At 42.7% G+C, this 19,057-nt stretch overlaps 1 protein-coding gene across 1 annotated transcript in view; it reads left to right on the forward strand.

The window, feature by feature from the left end:
* Positions 1-15,989, forward strand: part of Als2 (Amyotrophic lateral sclerosis 2) — a 94,386-nt gene extending 78,397 nt beyond the window's left edge. The window contains exons 21-25 of the mRNA XM_080267757.1: positions 529-641; positions 4,129-4,302; positions 4,955-5,165; positions 12,762-12,944; positions 15,942-15,989. Of these exons, the coding sequence (XP_080123883.1) occupies positions 529-641; positions 4,129-4,302; positions 4,955-5,165; positions 12,762-12,944; positions 15,942-15,989 (729 nt within the window). The remainder of the gene's footprint in view (positions 1-528; positions 642-4,128; positions 4,303-4,954; positions 5,166-12,761; positions 12,945-15,941) is intronic.
* The last annotated feature ends 3,068 nt before the right edge of the window (positions 15,990-19,057 follow it).

A 19,057-nucleotide genomic window follows, 5' to 3' on the forward strand; every position in this document is an offset into this window, starting at 1 on the left:
GATTGAACTAGAACAAATAGGATTAGATAGTTCGCTTTTTTGGCCCGGCAACGCCGGGTACCCCTGCTAGTTTGGCTATATAGTTACCACCTGGTCCAGTTAATGGTTTCCTCATTTACAGGAAAACATTTGGTATGTGAGTAACCCAAAGGCAGCACTACATTGAGTGAGTGGATGGTGAGTGCCCCGAGCTATCTCAGATTTGGGTATTACTATACAGTACATTCTTTTTTATAAATGTAATTTTTTTTTTTTTTTTTATGCTAAGCTAACATAACAAAATGTATGCAAGTTTGCTGGTTTGTTTATGCCATGTACTTTGACATACTGATACACAGTAAAGTTGTGGCAAAGTTTTGTCTCCATCACCTTGAGGAATCTCTCTTAAGCTGAATAAACTTATATGGGAACAAGAATAAAATAGAAAAAAAAGAATTGTGTGTGTGTGTGTGTGTGTGTGTGTGTGTGTGTGTGTGTGTGTGTGTGAGAGAGAGAGAGAGAGAGATTTTTAATAACTGTGTGTTGCAGGTGCGGTCATACACTCTGCGCCTGTATGGGATGTGTCGAGTGTTGTTCCCTAACCTCCCATCTGAGAGTGATGATGTTTTGCTTGAGCCTGACATTGAAGACATCGAGGATATGTAAGCCAATCTATACACTGTGGACTTCATCATCACCATCGTTTTAATACTGTCATCCATTACACTGTACCATCATTATGACTCATGACCAGAAAGCCATCATTGTCATCATGATCTGTTGCATTATCATTATCTCCCAACTTTCTTCACAGTGAATGATTCAGTAAAAGTGAAATTCTCCAAGGTGTTTCATGTTTATGACGTATTAGGTCCACTGCAGACTTGAACTTCTCCTTGGAGGAAAAATTAACAGCCAGAAAGAATCCATTCTCATGCTGGTGAATTATAAATTGGGAATGGGCATCTGAAGGAAGAGAGTGGAAGTGTTGTATAAGGTCTGTTGTATTTTTTTTAGAAACTGCTTATGTCATTGGTAGAACCATGTACATATACAAGCATATGAAAGGATGTATTGCCAACATTCATTTTAAATGTCTGCATCAGAATGGGCTCAGACCTTAGACTCAGGGCATATGCATCATGAGATGAGTACTCTACTACCTAGCCACTGTAATTCCATACTCTGGTGTTCGTTTAGTTTCATTCGTTTCATTTTTGAAGGCTCCAACATGCTCGCATGTGTTGGCCTTGGTCACCTAATGGCAGCTGTCCATGCTGCTCGATTTCTGGCAGCTTCCCTATTCAGTCCCCCATCCCTGAGGTCACACTAAGTGACCTCGTCCCAGGTCATTTTCAGTCTACCTCTTGCAACCCTACCCCGAACGTTAACACTTCTCACTTTCTGCATCCAATTATCATCTTCCATCCTCTCCACATGTCCAAACCGTCTCAATCTACCTCTCCTCATCACAACACCAATACACTTCAATCCCATCCTACCACTCAACTCTTCCATCATAAACCTAGCCACACCAGGCCTCACACTCAGGGATGCACAGCGCATCCACCTAATCATTGTCATTTCTCTACAGCTGAGCCTGCGAACATCCTCCTCCATACTGCCCAGGTCTCATTACCATATAACATTACACTCCTAACACATGCTGCATACAAAAATCCCTTAGCATGGAGGGACAGCCTTCTCAGTGTTAGGAGAGGCAAAAGGTCCCTGAACTTCTTCCAACCACTCCTCACACTAGCCACAGAGCTAGCTCCAGTCCCACTTCCAGCACATAACATGTCTCCATCCATCCATCCATCATCCAATCGTACATTGCCCCATGAGGAGCGTAGGACCCCAGGGCTAGGCAAGTTGGTCCTGACATTTGAGATGAGAGTGACTGGCCTCACTCATCCCTGAGTGGCATTATCTGAGCAGCAAACCCCAACCACCCCTTGGATATAAACCTTCACCAGCTCAATCCGATTGGTGCGCCATAATTACCCACTACACCACCAGGTGCCAAAATTTGGTTATATGGTTACCACCCAGCATAGTATATGGTGTCCTGATGTACAGGAGACCATTTGGCTTGTCACTCAGTGTAAAGTCACCCACAGGCAGAAGGAAGAGGAAAGAATGAAGGAAAGAAAGACAGAAGAGGGAGTGTAAAGTCACCTGTAGGCAGAAGGACAAGGAAGTAATGAAGGAAAGGAAGACAGAAGAGGATGGAAGGAAAGAAGGATTGAGGAGATTTCCGAAAGGGCAGACACTGAGAGCAGCACTACATCGAGTGAGTGGATGGTGGGCGCCCCCACCTAATAACAAAACTCTTCCACACACTGAAGAGACTCAACTGCAAGTTCAGTCCTCTCATGCCTGACAACCTCCACCTGCTCTCCCACACACACTGCACGCATGAAATCGGCATTACCTCCCAGTCTACCTCTAATACCATTACATCTCTTATGCACTCACTTATCACAGACACTGCACAAGATCAAATTACTTCCTACGCCCTTGTGGCAAATCGCACATGGCCACTCTCCCTATTCTTTGACAGTACTGCCTCCAGCCCTAGATATCATGACTTTTGTTTTATCTGCATTTACTCATAAGCCCTTGTGCCCTATAACATCTCTCTTCCTAAATCTTTCCTCCACCTCCCTTTCATTCTCTGCAATCAACAACAAATCATCAGAATACAACATCTCCCACGGGAGCCCACTTCTGAAGTCATGTGAGAGGGCTTCAAGTACCATGATAAACAACAAGGGGCTCAAAACTGACCCCTGGTGCACACCAACATTCAAGAAAAACTCATCACTCAAATTTCCATTCACCCTTACCTAGGTGCGAGCATACCCACATACATGGCCATAACCACCCTAACTGGCCACTCCTCGATTCCAAGCTTTCTCATTGCTCACTTCACACCTCTCTAGGGACTCTGTCAAAGGCCTTTTCCAAATCTACAAAAACAAAGTACACTTCCCTCTTCCTTCCAATATACAGTATTTTTCCTGAAGCTGTCAAACAATGAATATGGCATCAGTGGTCCCTTTGCCTGGCATAAACCCAAACTGCATCTCATTAATACGTATCTGGTGTACACCTTGATACTGATGAGATATTCCCAGTTGCTTCACATTCACATCAGAATATTTTCCAATACTCTGTAAATTTGGGTATTTATCTTAAGTAGTAATACAGATACAGTATACAGTACCATCATACTATTAAGAAGTACCCGGTAAATATTTTATATGTTACACTAAATAAGGTAATTTCCAACTGTTTTGCTACCCTTTTTCCTGTTTCTTGTTCCTGCCCATCCTAGTATTTGTGTGAAATAGGATTCAGATGATGATGATGTTCTGAATAAAGGAAAGTGCTGTTGGCAATGGTTGTGCTAATATCAGATTGTGTTTGTATGTGGAAAAGCCTTTTCATTACTTAGTCTCTTGCTTGACCTTAGATTCTTTTTTCACTGTTTTTGATTGAGGATAGTCATTAGAATGGACTTGCATTAAAGGTACTCTACTGTAGTTGGCTTGATTCCATCTGACAAATCTGGGTCACTCATAACTTGAATACTGTGTTGTGGTTGCATAAAATTCAGTAAGCATCATTTATAAAGAATGAGTCTCCTTGGTAACTTATTAAAGCAGTCATTTGGTCTGACTAAATGTGGTCATCATGCGAACCGAAAGCGGTCGGGAATTTTTGTCAAGTCAAAGTAAATGAAGTATTTAAATTTTACCTGTGCATTGTGTGTAAAATACTCCTCAGTATAAATTGTTCTGCCTTCCACAAATATGCTTTTAAATTAAAACAACTTAAAGGGTTTTAAGAAAGAGGACTTATAAAAAAGATTTATCATGTAAGTTACTGGGTTATTGGACTATATAATAAGTGGTATGGGAGTTTTCATAACATCTTCCCTATTGATTTATTCTGCTCATTGTACCTCATTATCCTCATATATGTTACTGATGTATGTACTTATATTGATACTGTGTTAAAGTGACAGAAATGGCATAAAGAGGGAATGTGCAAACTAAATTGTTGAGGAAGAGATGCTACAAAGCCTCCTATATGACCTGGAATCTAAGGCTAATACAAACCATTTTGGATCATGTACAGAGTGGTGACACCAGCATATGTGATCCATCCATTCTTGCTGCCACATGTGTACTCCCCACTGTCCACCCTGTATGTGCTGCATCACCAACACCGTGATGAGGAATATTGGCGCAGGCTTCTCAAGTGGAACAAGCAGCCCGATGTGGCGCTAATGACCTTCCTTGGAGTTGATGGGTTAGTTATTTCAGTTTTAAAAATTCCATACGTCAGGGTAGGGATCACAATACAGTCACTGCATGATAGTATTGTGATCCTTACCCTGACGTATGGAAGCGAGGTGTGGACCTTGCAAGAGGGGAACAGTCAAGAGTGACAGCAATGGAAATGAGTTACTTGAGAGGAGCATGTGAAGTGACATGGAGGGACATGTTGATGAATGAAGAAGTGAAGGAACGTTGTGGGGTGGATGTGGATGTGGTTGAGAAGATTAGGAGAAATACACTGAGGAGGTTTGGACATGTGGAGAGAATGGAGAATGAAAGACTGATTAAGAGGGTGTATGTAGGTGAGGTGGAGGGAGGGAGGGAGACTGAGGATGAGGTGGAGGGATGGAGTTGAGAGGTATATGAGGGAGGGGGGAGTGAGTTGGGGGGTAGTCAAATGGTGGGTGACAGAGTGACTTGGAGGCATTTTGTCTGCCGCCACCCTTTGCGGGATTAGGGCGTCAGGCTATTGATAGATAGATTGATAGATAGAAAAATTTCTTGATTTTTTTTTTTTCTTTTCTGTTGTGATATCCTCTCATTTTGTTTCTGGTCTGTAGCTGCTGCTGCTTCTAGATGTCACACTCATTTACTCCACTGCTTTTCTCATTTTATAATTTTAGGAAGTTCTGGCTGCCAGTGGGTGTAAACAACCTAACCAGTGGCATAAACAACTTAACGAATGCTGGTGGTGGTGTGGGTCGGGGAGGCTTTGGTGCAGTGAAGGACCAGCACTTCACCGAGGCCATTGAAACGCTACAGATGCTCTCAACCTCATTCAGCCCCAGGGACAAATTGAAGCTCATACACCGCACATTCCAGCTTGTCAGTAAGGTACAGCCTGATACATTACTGTAGTTCTGTTTAAAATAACATCGTATTGGATGTATTTTTTTTTTTTCATGATGGGTCTCCTATGGTGAAGGAAGTGCAGTAATCCCTCAATTATCAGATGTAATAGAGCCAAAGGCATGTCCGAGTAGTAGCAATGTCTGGATAATGAACAGTATCCCCCTACTTTACCCAGACCCTACCTAAACCCAACCTCCAACCTATACCTAATCTATTTGTACAGTACCTCTCCTTACTTTGGCAGTGTTTTCCTGTCATTCAGGCATATTTAGACATCAAAACACACATAGGAATATCCAAAGTAATACTAAATATCAAGAAAACCGTGCAGAAAACATTGAAAAAAAAAACAAAAAAAAATGTACACTATTGTATGTACAGTACCCCTCCAAATTTTGGCATTGTTTCCAGGTCAATCTGCAATATTTAGACATCAGAACACACATGGGAATATCCAGAGTAATGCTAAACACCAAGAAAACCATGCAAGAAAAAATACTGAAAACCATAAAACACCCTACCTATACACCATTGTATGTACAGTACCCCACCTAATTTTGGCACAGTTTTCAGGTCATTCTACCATATTTAGACATCAAAACACACATAGGAATATCCAAAGTAATGCAAAACAAGAATTTCCATGAAAAAAAAAAAAAAATTGAAAACCAAAAAACACCCACCTATACACTACTGTATTTTTTTAATTTTATTTTTCTTGTAATGCAAGGAAGAAGGAACCAAAGGCTAGGAGCCCACAAACCATTCCTTCCAAGAAAAAAACAAAAACAAAATACAACAGAGAGCCAATTTCAAGATACGTTCATTTTGAGGTGCCTGAACACACTGCGTTTGAAAGACTGGAGACCATAGGAAGTAGGAAATACAGACAGAGGGAGGAGACAGTTCCAGAGTTGCCCTGTTGCATAAATGAAGGACTGGTAGTAACACTTAACTCTTGCGTTAGAGAGTTGGGCAGAAAAGGGATGATACTTTGTTGCTACACGGGTGCTGTGTGCCTGTTGTAGAGTTGGAGGGATGCAAGTAGACAGTTCAGAGGAGCAGTGACCATTGAAGTAGTGACAGAAGAGAGAAAAAGACGCAGCAGTGTGGTGAAATGACAGAGGTTGAAGAGAACCAGTAAGAGGATGAGAGTTAATGAGACAAAAAGCCTGTGACTCCACCTTGTTGAGAAGAGCTGTGTGTGGGGAGCCTCCCTACACATGAGAGTTGTACTTTACGCACGGACAAATAAAACCTGTGTATAAAGTCAACAACTGTGCAGGAGTAAAGAAGGTATGGAGTCAGCTTAGCACACCTGATCTCTTGGAGGCAGATTTTACAAGAGCTGTAATATGATCTTTCCAATATAAATCCTGAGAGAATGAGACCCAAAGTATGCTTAAGGATGATCCAGGATTGAGCTGGATATTATATACAGTAACCCTCCTAATTTTGGCACTATTTTCAGGTCAATCTGCAATATTTAGACATCAGAACATACATAGGATTATCCATATCATTGTTAAACACCAAGGAAACAATGCATAAACAACAAAGATCCAGAAAAAAACTCAGGACAGTTGGAAAATCAGTTATCTGACACCAGTAATAACTGCTCTTGAGTCACAAAAAAAGTTTCACGGCCAAATATGCCTCCAGAAATTGGTTGAATTGGTATAAATGGTATACCTTCATCTTCGCTGGTGTTTATACTGTAAGATAAAACACAGCAAACTGATGAGTAAAAGTACAGAAATGCAGTGAGAATAAATAGTGTTCAAGAGTAAAACTTACCTTCCTATAATTTCCCACCATCCTAGTGCATAATTTTGCCAGCACCTTCCAAGTGTTAAGCACATGTCTAGATGCAGAATTTCACAAGCTTTCTCATGGTCCTTTTAGAATTTCAATACAACCAGTAATATTAGAATAAATCACAAAAAAATTTAAAAACTCCTCAGTCAGTGCTATCAGTGTGAAGGAGGGGAGAAACTGAGGGAGTGAGGGGGGAGCTGGGAGGGTAAAAAGGAGGGACAGGAGGGGGAGAAGCGAGGCTGTGGAGAGGATTTTCACCTATCGCAGGGTTGATGGGCGCTTTTACTGTACATTTACTTGTGGCTTGTGGTCTATTAGACACGTGGTGGCCATTTGGAAACAAAACTCCCAGTGACTGTGTGACTTTGGACATTCGGTAGAGAGGCAGATGGCCGCTGTTACCGAACATGTACTTATGGCTTGTGGTCTATTCGATGCGTGGTGGCAGTTGGGAATTACTTAGCCTGGTGGCCGTGCGACTTTGGACATTCTATGGGGATGCGTACTGATGTTTTGACACAACTTGCAGGTTGCAGTCGTTTTACTCAGATGCTGGAGGTTCGTTGGGAGTGATTTGACCAGTGCACGACTTTGACCATTTAGTACAGATGTGGACGGACATTTTAGCTCTGGCTGTGGGTTACGGCCTATTTCCTGCTCACGGCTCGAGCCCAGTGGCCATGATACTGAATGTTTGAACATGTTTGCTGGCTGGCTGAAGTTTTTTGGGACTTCAACGTAAATTCGGATAATGGTTTAGTAGAGCCAAGGTCCAGTATCTGGATAATGAACAGGTCCGGATACTGCTTGTTCCGATAAATGAGGAATTACTGTACAGTAAAACCTCAATATAATGGACTTCAGTAGACCGGAATTCGCTTTTATCAGACTCAAGGAGCTACCAGACTAAATTCCCATATATCGGAAAAAGTCCAATAAGCCAGAAGCAGTCTGGACTTTTTTTTTTTTTTTTTTTTTTTTTTTTTTTTTTTTTATGCGAGGAAGAAGGAACCAAAGGCCATGAGTCCGCAGTAACAGTTCCCTCCAAGAGAAAAACAAAATACGATAGAGAGCCAAATTCAAGATCCGATCATTTTGAGATGCCTGGACACACTACGTTTGAAAGACTGGAGATCATAGGCAGCAGGAAATACAGACAGAGGGAGACAGTTCCAGAACTGACCTGTTGCATAAATGAAAGGCTGGGAGTAACGGTTAACTCTTGCATTAGAGAGCTGGACAGAAAAGGGATGAGAGTTTGCTGCCAGACGGATGCTACGCGCCCATCGTAGAGGTGGAGGAATGCAAGCAGACAGTTCAGAGGAGCAGTGACCATTAAAATAGCGATAGAAAAGAGATAAAGATGCAACAGTGCGGCGAAGAGACAGAGGTTGAAGGGAGTCAGTAAGAGGAGGAGAGTTAATGAGACGAAAAGCCTTTGACTCCACCCTATTGAGAAGAGCTGTATGTGGGGAGCCTCCCCACACATGAGAGTTGTACTCCACACAGGGGCGGATAAAAACCCCTGTATAGAGTCAACAATTGTGCAGGGGTAAAGAAAGAGCGGAGTCGGCTTAGCACACCCAATCTCTTGGAAGCAGATTTTACAAGAGATGTAATATGATCTTTCCAAGATAAGTCCCGAGTAAATGAAACCCCAAGCATGTTCAAGGATGATGCAGGATTAAGCTGAATATTATTAAACATTAGTGGGTATACCTGTGGAAGATTTTGTCGGGTTGATAGGTGTAAGAACTGAGTCTTAGATGCATTAAAGACAACCATATTATTTTTACCCCAGTCAGAGATATGAGCCAAGTCAGACATTAGGTGTGCCATAGCCTCATCCCTTGTTTCTTGAAGTAACTGTTGAGATGGGCGTTGCGGGAACCGAATGGAAAGGTGAAGTGTGGAGTCATCAGCATACGAGTGGATAGGGTTAGATGTACAGCTTAGAAGATCATTGATGAATAAAAGGAAGAGAGTTGGTGATAGGACAGAGCCCTGAGGAACACCACTGTTGATAGATCTAGGAGAAGAACGATGGCCGTCTACAACAGCGGCTATAGAACGACCAGAAAGGAAGCTAGCGATGAAGGCACAGATAGAAGGATAGAAACCGTAGGAGGGCAGTTTGGAAATTAAAGATTTATGCCAGACTCGATTGAAAGCCTTTGAGATGTCAAGTGCGATGGCAAAGCTTTCGCCAAAGTCCCGAAAGGAGGATGACCAGGAGTCTCAAAGGTAGGTGAGAAGATCGCCAGTGGAGCGTCCCTGACGGAACCCATACTGACGATCGGAAAGAAGGTTGTGATAAGAAAGATGTCTTAAAATTTTTCTATTAAGAATTGACTCGAAAACTTTTGAAATACAGGACGTTAAAGCAATTGGACGATAGTTGGAGGGTTGGGAGTGGTCACCCTTCTTTGGGACTGGCTGAATGAGAGCAAACTTCCAGCAAGAAGGAAAGGTACAAGTTGACAGACAAAGGCGAAATAGTTTGCCTAGGCAGGGTGTAAGCACAGAAGCACAGTTCTTGAGAACAACAGGAGGGACCCCATCAGGCCCATATGCCTTGTTAGTACTGAGGCCAGTGATGGCAGAAAATACATCAACTGAAGAAATTTTAATGTCAGCCATGAGGAAGTCAGAGGGGGGAAGTGATGGAGGAACAGCACCGGAATCGTCTAAGGTGGAATTGGAGGAGAAAGTCTGTGCGAAGAGATCTGCTTTATCAGTAGAAGAAATAGCTACAGAACCATCAGAGTAGAAAAGAGGAGGGAAGGATGATGAGGTAAAGTTGTTAGAAAGATTTTTGGCAAGGTGCCAGAAGGAGCGGGAAGAATTCGAGTTGGAGAGTTGAGAGCATTTAGTATGGATGAAATTATTTTTAGTAGAGCGAAGAACAGACTTAGCACGATTCCGGGCAGAAACGTAAAGATTATGTGATTCAGGGGTGGGTTGGCTCCGGTACCTTTTGTAGGCCTTCTCCTTGTTGCGGACAGCATTAGAACAAGCGTGATTAAACCAAGGCTTTCTTGCGTTAGTCAGAGGATATGAGAAAGGAATGTATGCTTCCATGCCCGAGAGAATAACCTCCGTAATGCGCAAGGCACACTCAGATGGCTCACGGCCATGGAAGCAATAATCATTCCAGGGAAAATCAAAGAAGTACTGCCTGAGGGCCTCCCAGTCCGCGGCTCCAAAATGCCACAGACGACGTTTCCCTGGAGGGTCCACAGGCCGTACCGGAGTGATAGGACAGGTTAAGGTAATAAGGTTGTGATCGGAGGAGCCCAACGGAGAGAAAAGATTAACAGAGTAAGCAGAAGGATTAGTTGTGAGGAAGAGGTCAAGTATGTTGGAGCTCTCTCCAAGGCGGTCAGGGATACGGGTAGGGTGTTGTACAAGCTGCTCTAGGTCATTAAGGATAGAAAAGTTGTAGGCTTGTTCACCAGGTGGATCCGTGAAAGGAGAGGAGAGCCAAAGGTGGTGGTGAACATTGAAATCTCCAAGAATGGAGATTTCAGAGAAAGGAGAAATGGACAGAATGTGTTCCATCGTAGAAGTAAGATAGTCGAAGAATTTTTGATAGTCAGTAGAATTAGGGGATAAGTAAACAGCACAGATATATTTAGTCAGAGAATGACAGGAAAGCCGAAGCCAGAGTGTGGAGAATTCAGAAGAATCAAGTTCAGGAACACGAGAGCAAGATAAGTCGTTGCGTATGTATACACAACAGCCACCTTTGGCTTTGAAATGAGTATAGAGAAAGTAGGAGGATACAGAAAAGGGTTTGCTGTCAGTTGCCTCAGACAGCTGAGTCTCCGTTAGAAAAAGAAGGTGAGGTTTAGAGGAGGAGAGGTGGTGCTCAACAGAGCGAAAGTTAGATGAAAGGCCGCGAATGTTGCAGAAATGAAGAAGAAGAGAGTCAGACAGTGGTTCCAGGCACCTCGAGTCGTCACCGGGAGAGGGGCAGATGGCGGGGGCATTTATGGTCCCCCCCCCCCCGGGGACTCCGAGGCTGGGTGAATTGACGCCATTTTTGGTGAATTTTGAATAGGAAGTGTAGTGTGTACTGTGCATGTAGTTTGGTGAAGATAGTTAGAGAAATTTGTACTGGAGAGCATGCTGGCCTACTCTCTATGTTCACCACAATAAAGTAAATAAAAGACATGTTTATCAGTGTACAGTACAGTATTATTATATATATTATACCACTTGATTAATGTAGTGAAGTTTTAACAGTACAGTACAGTACCGCACTGGTAAGCAAAATGTTTAAAAACCACTCATGCGATCCAGACTAATGTCTGATATATCGGAAAAAGTCCAGATTAGCAGGGGGAAGTCCAGATGTCGCTTTTATCGGAATTTCACATTTTTCGGAATGGTTTGGGCCCCAATTAGTCCGTTACAGTGAAGTCTTATTGTAATTCAATTGCCATAGTGTCACACAGCCCCCCCCCTCTCATGTTGGTTAATTCCTCTTGTTGTTGTTATGACCCAAGACTTTCTTGATTGTGCACCTGGTGGACTGCAGACTGAAGTTGTTCCTCTCTTGCAATCCATTATCTTTCATCTCAGGGATGGGGAAGGCATTTAGAGATGTTTGTAAGTTATATCATTGCCACTGCTTGAAGGTATGCCTCACCAGCACCAAGTTCCTCTTAACCATCCCCATCACATCCTTCTCCACTTGACTGTACTTTGTTGACATGGGTAGTCACTCATCTAAACTTTTTATTGGTAAGCTGTTTTTACATTGGCTGCCGTGTTTTACAGAACTGAGTGTTCCGTTTTTAGGTGCTGGCTGAAACATTTTTAGTCACCTTCTAATTTATGAGCTACAAGCACATGTAATCCCAGTTTGTGTTCAAACACCTGTATTTTCACTCCATGTCCATAAACACCAGCAGTCTCATTGTTTCTATGAAAATCTGCATTCTTATTCTTCATCCATCCATCCACCATCCAATCCTACGTTGCCCCATGAAGAACGTAGGAGCTCGGGGCTAGGCAGTTGGTCCTGACATTTAAGATGAGAGTGACCAGCCTCACCCATCCCTGAGTGGCATTACATGAGCAATACACCTCAACCACCCCGTGGATGTAAACCTTCATGGGCTCAATCCAATTGGAGCGCAATAATTACCCACTAAATCACCAGGCGCCAAAATTTGGTAATATTGTTACCACTCAGGGTAGTAAATGGTTTCCTGGTGTACAGGAAACCATTTGGCATGTCACTGAGTGTAGAGTCACCCACAGTCAGAAGGCAGAGGAAAGAATGAAGGAAAGAAAGACAGAAGAGGGAGTGTAAGGTCACCCGTAGGCAGAAGTATATGGAAAGATTGAAGGAAAGAGGGATGGAGGAGAGGATAGGGCAGACACCCGAGAGCAGCACTACATTGAGTGAGTGGATAGCGAGCGCCTCCACCTACCATAATTATTTGTAAAAACCTACCCTACATTCTTTATACCTGTAAATATCTGCACTCTCACAACAACTGCAAGAATTGCCATTCTTGTTGAACCTGTTTAAATCTTCGTTCTCCCGTGCCATACTTAAGAATCAGCATTCTCCATCTACACATTTAAAAATCACCATTCTTACTACAGTATGTCAGTAAACTTATTTTCATTCTTATCCTATTCATCCACAGTAAACACCTGCTGTTTTAATATACTGTATATTTTAAAATTTACCATACATTCTCCCTTGGTATCTGTAAATATTTTCATTTGGTCACTCCCCAGGCAGTAGTTGGTCAGCTGGGACGGGAGTACCTGTGGAGCATGGATGATCTTTTCCCAGTATTCCAGTACGTGGTGGTTCGCTCCCGCATTCAGCACCTGGGAGCCGAGATACAGCTCATAGATGACCTCCTTGATCCTCATATGCAACTCGGCGAATTGGGCATTATGTTTACCACTCTTAGGGTATGTCTAGGGACCATACTCTTGTGAGCTCAGGATTGGAAGTTGGAAAACAGTTTTGGTGTCATGTATGTAGAAAGAAACTGGAGACTGGTAAGGAAGTAGTGCTAAAGAGTCAACTTAACCAACTGGAATATGACCCTAGGTTTTTAAGGGTAGTGAAGGGATTGGTGCCTGTAAGGGATGGTTGGGGTTTATTGCTCTCATGATGCTACTTTGGCAAGTGAGGCTAGTCACCATTGCCTTAACCCCTCAATGGCTGTGTTCAGAAATTTGCAGGCACCCCTGGCTGGCTCCAGGACCATTTTTTCAGAGTTCTAAAATTGATTTCATTTTCTTACAGATGTGAAGAGAATCATCTGGCTCACCTGGAAATGTGTTTTTTAGCTTCCTAAATCCAAATCCATCCTGTGATTCACGAAATATATCACAACATTCACTGCTCATTGCCATTAACATGTAAACATATGGGCAAAAACATCCAAGATAAGGTGACTGCCTGAGTGCTTGGGATGGTAGAGTAGGGTTGGGTAAACATACCAGTGACCTTCATTCCTCTCCCTTAATTTTTTGCAGTTTTCTTTAGCTCATGCTAATTTGACATCACTGGTACCTTTACGGTAAAGGGTTGGTTGATTGCGTTGGCCATTGAGGGGTTAATTGTCAGGACTGGGTTGCCTAGCCCTGGGTTCCTATGCTCCTATTTGAGTGGAGCACAATGTGGTTGGATGATGATGGTGGTGGTAGTGTGGTGTGAAGGGATTGGTGGTGGCTGTGGTTGTGTAGTGGAGGTAATATGAGGGGTACCATAGTTTTACTGGTAGTAGGAGGGATTGTGGTAGCCTAGTGGCAAAGACAGTAACAACAGAAATGAGAGTGGGAGTGGTGGACGTGGTACCTGAGGTGTTGTATTGACAGTGGCAGGAGTAGTGGTAATGGGAGTGGGGCTAACATGCTGGTGGTACAGGAGTAGAGGGAGGGGGAGTGGGAGTGACATGGTGGTGGTAGTGACTCTGGGAGTTGGTGTGACATAGTGGTGGTAGTGGCAGTGGGAGTTGGAGTGATGCTGGTGGTTGTTGGTCATGGTAGTGGCAGTACAGTGGCAGAGGTATTGTAATAGTAGCAGGGATAATGTAGTGGTGGTAGTCTATCTATCTATCTATCTATTGCCAGACGCCTCAATCCCGTTTGGGGTGGCCACAAACAAATCGCCTCCAAGTCGCCCTGTCCCCCGCCATTTCACTGCCCTGCTCCCAACTCACCCCCCCCTCTCTCATATACCTCTCCACCCCATCCCTCCATCTCATCCTCGGCCTCCCCCTCCCTCTTCCCCCCTCCACCTCACTCACATACACTCTCTTCATCAGTCTTTCACCCTCCATCCTCTCCACATGGCCAAACCACCTCAGTGTGTTCCTCATAACGCTTCCTATCACATCCACATCCACACCACAACGCTCCTTTATATCCTCATTCGTCAGCCTGTCTCTCCACGTGACTCCACAGGCTCCTCTTAAATAACTCATTTCCACTGCTCTCACTCTTGACTTGTGTCCTTCCAACAATGTCCAAGCTTCACTTCCATACGTTAGAGTTGGTATCACAATACTGTCATGTAGTAACTTTTTCACTTTCATGCTCACTTCCCTGTTTCTTATCACTGCTTTCAAAGAACCAGCAACCTTTCTTCCCTGCTGTACCCTTTCAAGCACTTCACCCTCCAAACCTCCATCCTTACTCATCACACTACCCAAATACTTAAACGTACTCACATTTTCCAATTCCTCACCATCTAACCTCGCTGTACATTCACTAACTTCACCTCTCTCAAAGACCATCACTTTACTCTTCCCTACTTTCACCTTTAGGTTCCGTGTCTTACACACTCTCTCAAACTCATCCACCAAGCCTTGCAGCTCCCCTTCGTCTTCACTCAACAACACAGTATCATCTGCAAACAACAGTACAGGGAGTTTCCAAACACTATCCTCTCTCACCAGGGCCACTGCAACATCCACTACCCTACCTTGTACCTCTTTTATTACCCCATCCATGTACAGATTGAACAACCATGGAGACATGACACATCCCTGTTTCAAACCAACTTTCAAAGAGAAAAATTCACTTAGTTCACCATCCACACGCACTGCAGCCTTCGCACCATCGTACATACTCTTCACAGCATTCATCAACTTCCCATCTACTCCATATATTCTTAACACTTTCCACAATCCTTGTCTATCCACCCTGTCATATGCTTTCTCCAAATCCATGAAAGCCGCATACAACTTCTTTCCCTTCTCTAGGAACTTTTCCACTAAAGATCTAAGAATGAATATCTGATCTACACAACCTCTTCCCTTCCTGAAGCCTCCCTGTTCTTTTCTAACTAATTTCTCTGTTCTTTCTCTAACTCTGTCTATAAGTATCCTACCATACACTTTTCTTATTATACTAAGAAGACAAATGCCCCTATGATTACCACACACTTCTTTGTCCCCTTTTCCTTTGTACAAGGGAATAATTATACCTGACTTCCAATCCTCAGGGACTCTACCTTCCTCCCAGGCCAATCTGCACATCTTCCACATCCATTCTACCACTATCTCTCCCCCATGCTTCAGCATTTCACCACACACTCCATCAATTCCTGGGGCTTTCCCCAATTTAATTTTCTTCATTGCTTCCACAACTTCTATCCTACTGATTTCTTCCTGTCTTCTCGCCTCCCTCCTTCTCCCAGCCATTCCCCAGCCACTTATACTCGCATTACTTCCATCCTCTACGTTCAACAATTCCTTAAAGTGGTGGTAGTGATGGGTAATATTAGCGATAGTGCCAGTGACATTGTTACATGTAAATTCAGGGGCTGTAGTAGTGGTTCTTTGTTAATTTAGCTGCTGTGAGCAAATCATTTTGGCTTCCCTTCTCTTTATTTGGAAGGGACAATTTTTGAAGGCTTCCTCACATATTAGACAAATTAAATTTCTCTTCTTCCAGGCTTGTTACTACCAGATCCAGAATGAGAAGCTGACCCACATGGCCTGATGGCAGTAAAGAAACTGGCTCAGGATCAGTTCAAACCACATCACTTCCCTCCAAGTTGATCACCCCACTGCCAGAAGTCCGTGTTACCCATCAGGGTGTTCAAGATGATGTGATGGCAATTGAAGGTTGTGTGTAATTAGACTACAAAGCATATGGAACTGATAAGTCTGGAAGATGTGGTGGCTATGATAGCGCGTATGTAACAACTGCAACATTTAAATCGTACAGTCAGTAGAAAAGTACAGTATTCAGACGTTGATCATTCAGCAGTATTAAACAATTGAAAATTTTGATCATTGATCATGGAATTTGTTGTTGTGCTACCCCAGTCAGTCTGATCGAGCTGACCCATCAACCACAGACAAGCAGCCGCCCTTGCAGAATCGTCCTGTGCAGTGAACCGATGTTCCCATGCAGCTGACAATGCCTCGCTGGGATTAGTGTGGAGGTTTGGTTCTTGAGTGGGCACTACATTTGCATCTCCACCCTGTTAACAGGGGCACCTTAGTAGATTCTGTGTCACCCCGTTACTGTAATTAGTTATATGGTTACCACCCAGCCTTGGAAAGGGTTTCCTGAGTTACAGGAAACAGTTTGTCTTGTCACTCAGTATAGAGCCACCTGAAGTGAAAAGAGGAATAATAAATAGTGACAGGAAGGATAGGAGAAGTAGGAAGAGAAGAGGACAGACACAGAAAAAATAGACATGAAGGAAGAAGCAGGCTGTACTACATTAAGTGAGTGGATGATGGGCACCCCACCTACCATCTGTGTTGAAATTTGTTAATTATACAAACTGAGGTATTTTCAGCAATGAACACTGATAGCATAAATTAAGTATGCTAATACAATATTATGAAAAGGTACACCAAGCAGCTGGGCTTTATTTTTATTTATTTTTTCAATTAATTAGTGCCTTGTGGCTTAGTGGGTAATTAAGGCACTCCAATCTGATTGAGCCAGTGCAGGTTTATATCCAAGGGGTGGTTGGGGTTTATTGCTCACATAATGCCACTCAGGGATGAGTAAGGCAGGTCACTCTCATCTTAAATGCCAGGACCAACTTGCCTAGCCCTGGGTTCCTACGGTTCTCGTGGGGCAACATAGGATTTGATGATGGATGGATGGATGGATTTATTTTATTATTATTATTTTTTTTTTTTTTCTTTTTCTTTTTTGCAAAAATGGAAATAACAAAGGCAGCTAAATTTGTGTTATCAAAAGAAAGATGCCTGGATTCATGGCATCAAAAAGATTGAAGATTATAGGCAGATGGAAAGAGGAAAACACTTCCTGAGTTAATTAGCTGTTTGTATGAAAGACTGAGAATACAAGTTAACTCTTGCATCAGAGAATTAGACTGAAAAAGAGCATACCATTTGTCCCATAAAGACAGTTGCCTTTGAAACCACTAAAATCCATCTTACCTAATTGTTTGGATAGATTTTTTGTTGACTGTTCAAGACTTAGTGGTGGAAATGTACAGAAGCTGTGCTTGGTGGCATTGCTTGTGTTATTGAGTTTCAAATTATTCTGACCTGATGGTGGTGGTGCCTCTAACAGTATTAATGACATGTATGTAGCTGGACATTGAACTGCTTTGTCCCATTCACCTTCTTGCTACTATCCCCTGTACTGCGGCAGCTCTTTTAGTCATATCACAGTGAGGGTTGTTTTTTTCATGAGCTTAGGAAGCTCCATAGCACCATTCCATAACTGTTCATTTTGCATATTTCAAATACTCTCCTGTATGTTATGCATATGATCCTTATCATCTTACTGCAAATTCCCGCTGAAAGATGGGGTGGATAGCTACCTTTTAATGATGACATTGTTCCTGTAATTATGTGGAGAGTATTAACCAGTTCAGCCCTAGAGTGTCTTTTTATATTTTATTCTTATTATTTTTGGGCAATTTTTTTCCTGCTTATGAGAAATTTCCATTGGGAGTGGATAGGTTTCTTTGTGAAACCTTTTCAACATTAGGGATCTTTCCAGACAAATACTCATCTAGAGTTAGCAAGAATACGTTAAGACATTATCATAGTGAAGGGTTTAATGTGCTATGTGTGGAAATGAACTGGTAAGGAAGAGGTGCTTGGGAGCCACCAGAGCCCTTGAGAATGCAGCCAGAAATAATTTAACTTAGATCACGCATACAATCAAAATGGCTCACCCACAAACACCGCTGCATATCAGCACTATAGCAAGTACTATCCCAGGTACAAATCTATGACCATGTCTCCTGCACGGATTACTGTGTGGACTATTATTAAGTTTAGTTTTGCAGCCATATTTATTGCTAGGACATCCCAGTTGGAGTGGCATTCTAGCCATGTGCTAGATGAGTGGAGGCTTATTGATCATGTAATGCCATGATGGGACGTAGGCTAGCTATCTATCCTCAAATGTGCAGGACTATGGACCCTACACCTTAAAGGGGGGTACTACTCTAACAGAACTAACAGGACATTCAGTAATAAAAGTCACATACTGTACTTTGGTTCTAACCATGGCATCTTATTGTGCTGACTTTGGTAGAGAAGAGAAAACTGAAGTGCTATATGTGGAATCAGCATTCTGAGGGCATTTTGGAGTGTGAAATTGTGTGTGAATAATTGTGTGACTCATTTCACAGGACATGTTGATAACTCCAGCTTTTGTATTTGCTCTCGTTTCTGAATCTTTTCTCATCCCATCATTATCGTCACCATCATCTTTCCACCAAAGGATAGGTGTGATCCCAAACCAAGAAAGAGAAAGTGTTGTAAGTGGGGAAAAGCATCAACAGCATGCCCTGTGAAGTAGACCTGACAATCAGTGGTACATCATTTAAATCCCCCCAGAATTCTGGTTCCATCTTGCAGGCCTAACACCCTTTAGGTGGGAAATGGGGTAAGGATAAATGATGAACGTGACTCATAATTAGGTCTGGTGTGTGTAATATACATAAATATGGCTGTGCATCTGAATTACTATTGTGTGTACAGAACTGTGAGTGTACAGTGAATGTTTTCTACAAACTTTAATGCTACTTCAAAACTGCTCAGTGTCACACAAGATCCATA

The sequence above is a fragment of the Coenobita brevimanus genome, chromosome 25 (genome assembly GCF_032717465.1).
Source record: "Coenobita brevimanus isolate Jiangsu-jjx chromosome 25, ASM3271746v2, whole genome shotgun sequence".
In the NCBI taxonomy this organism is placed as follows: domain Eukaryota; kingdom Metazoa; phylum Arthropoda; class Malacostraca; order Decapoda; family Coenobitidae; genus Coenobita; species Coenobita brevimanus.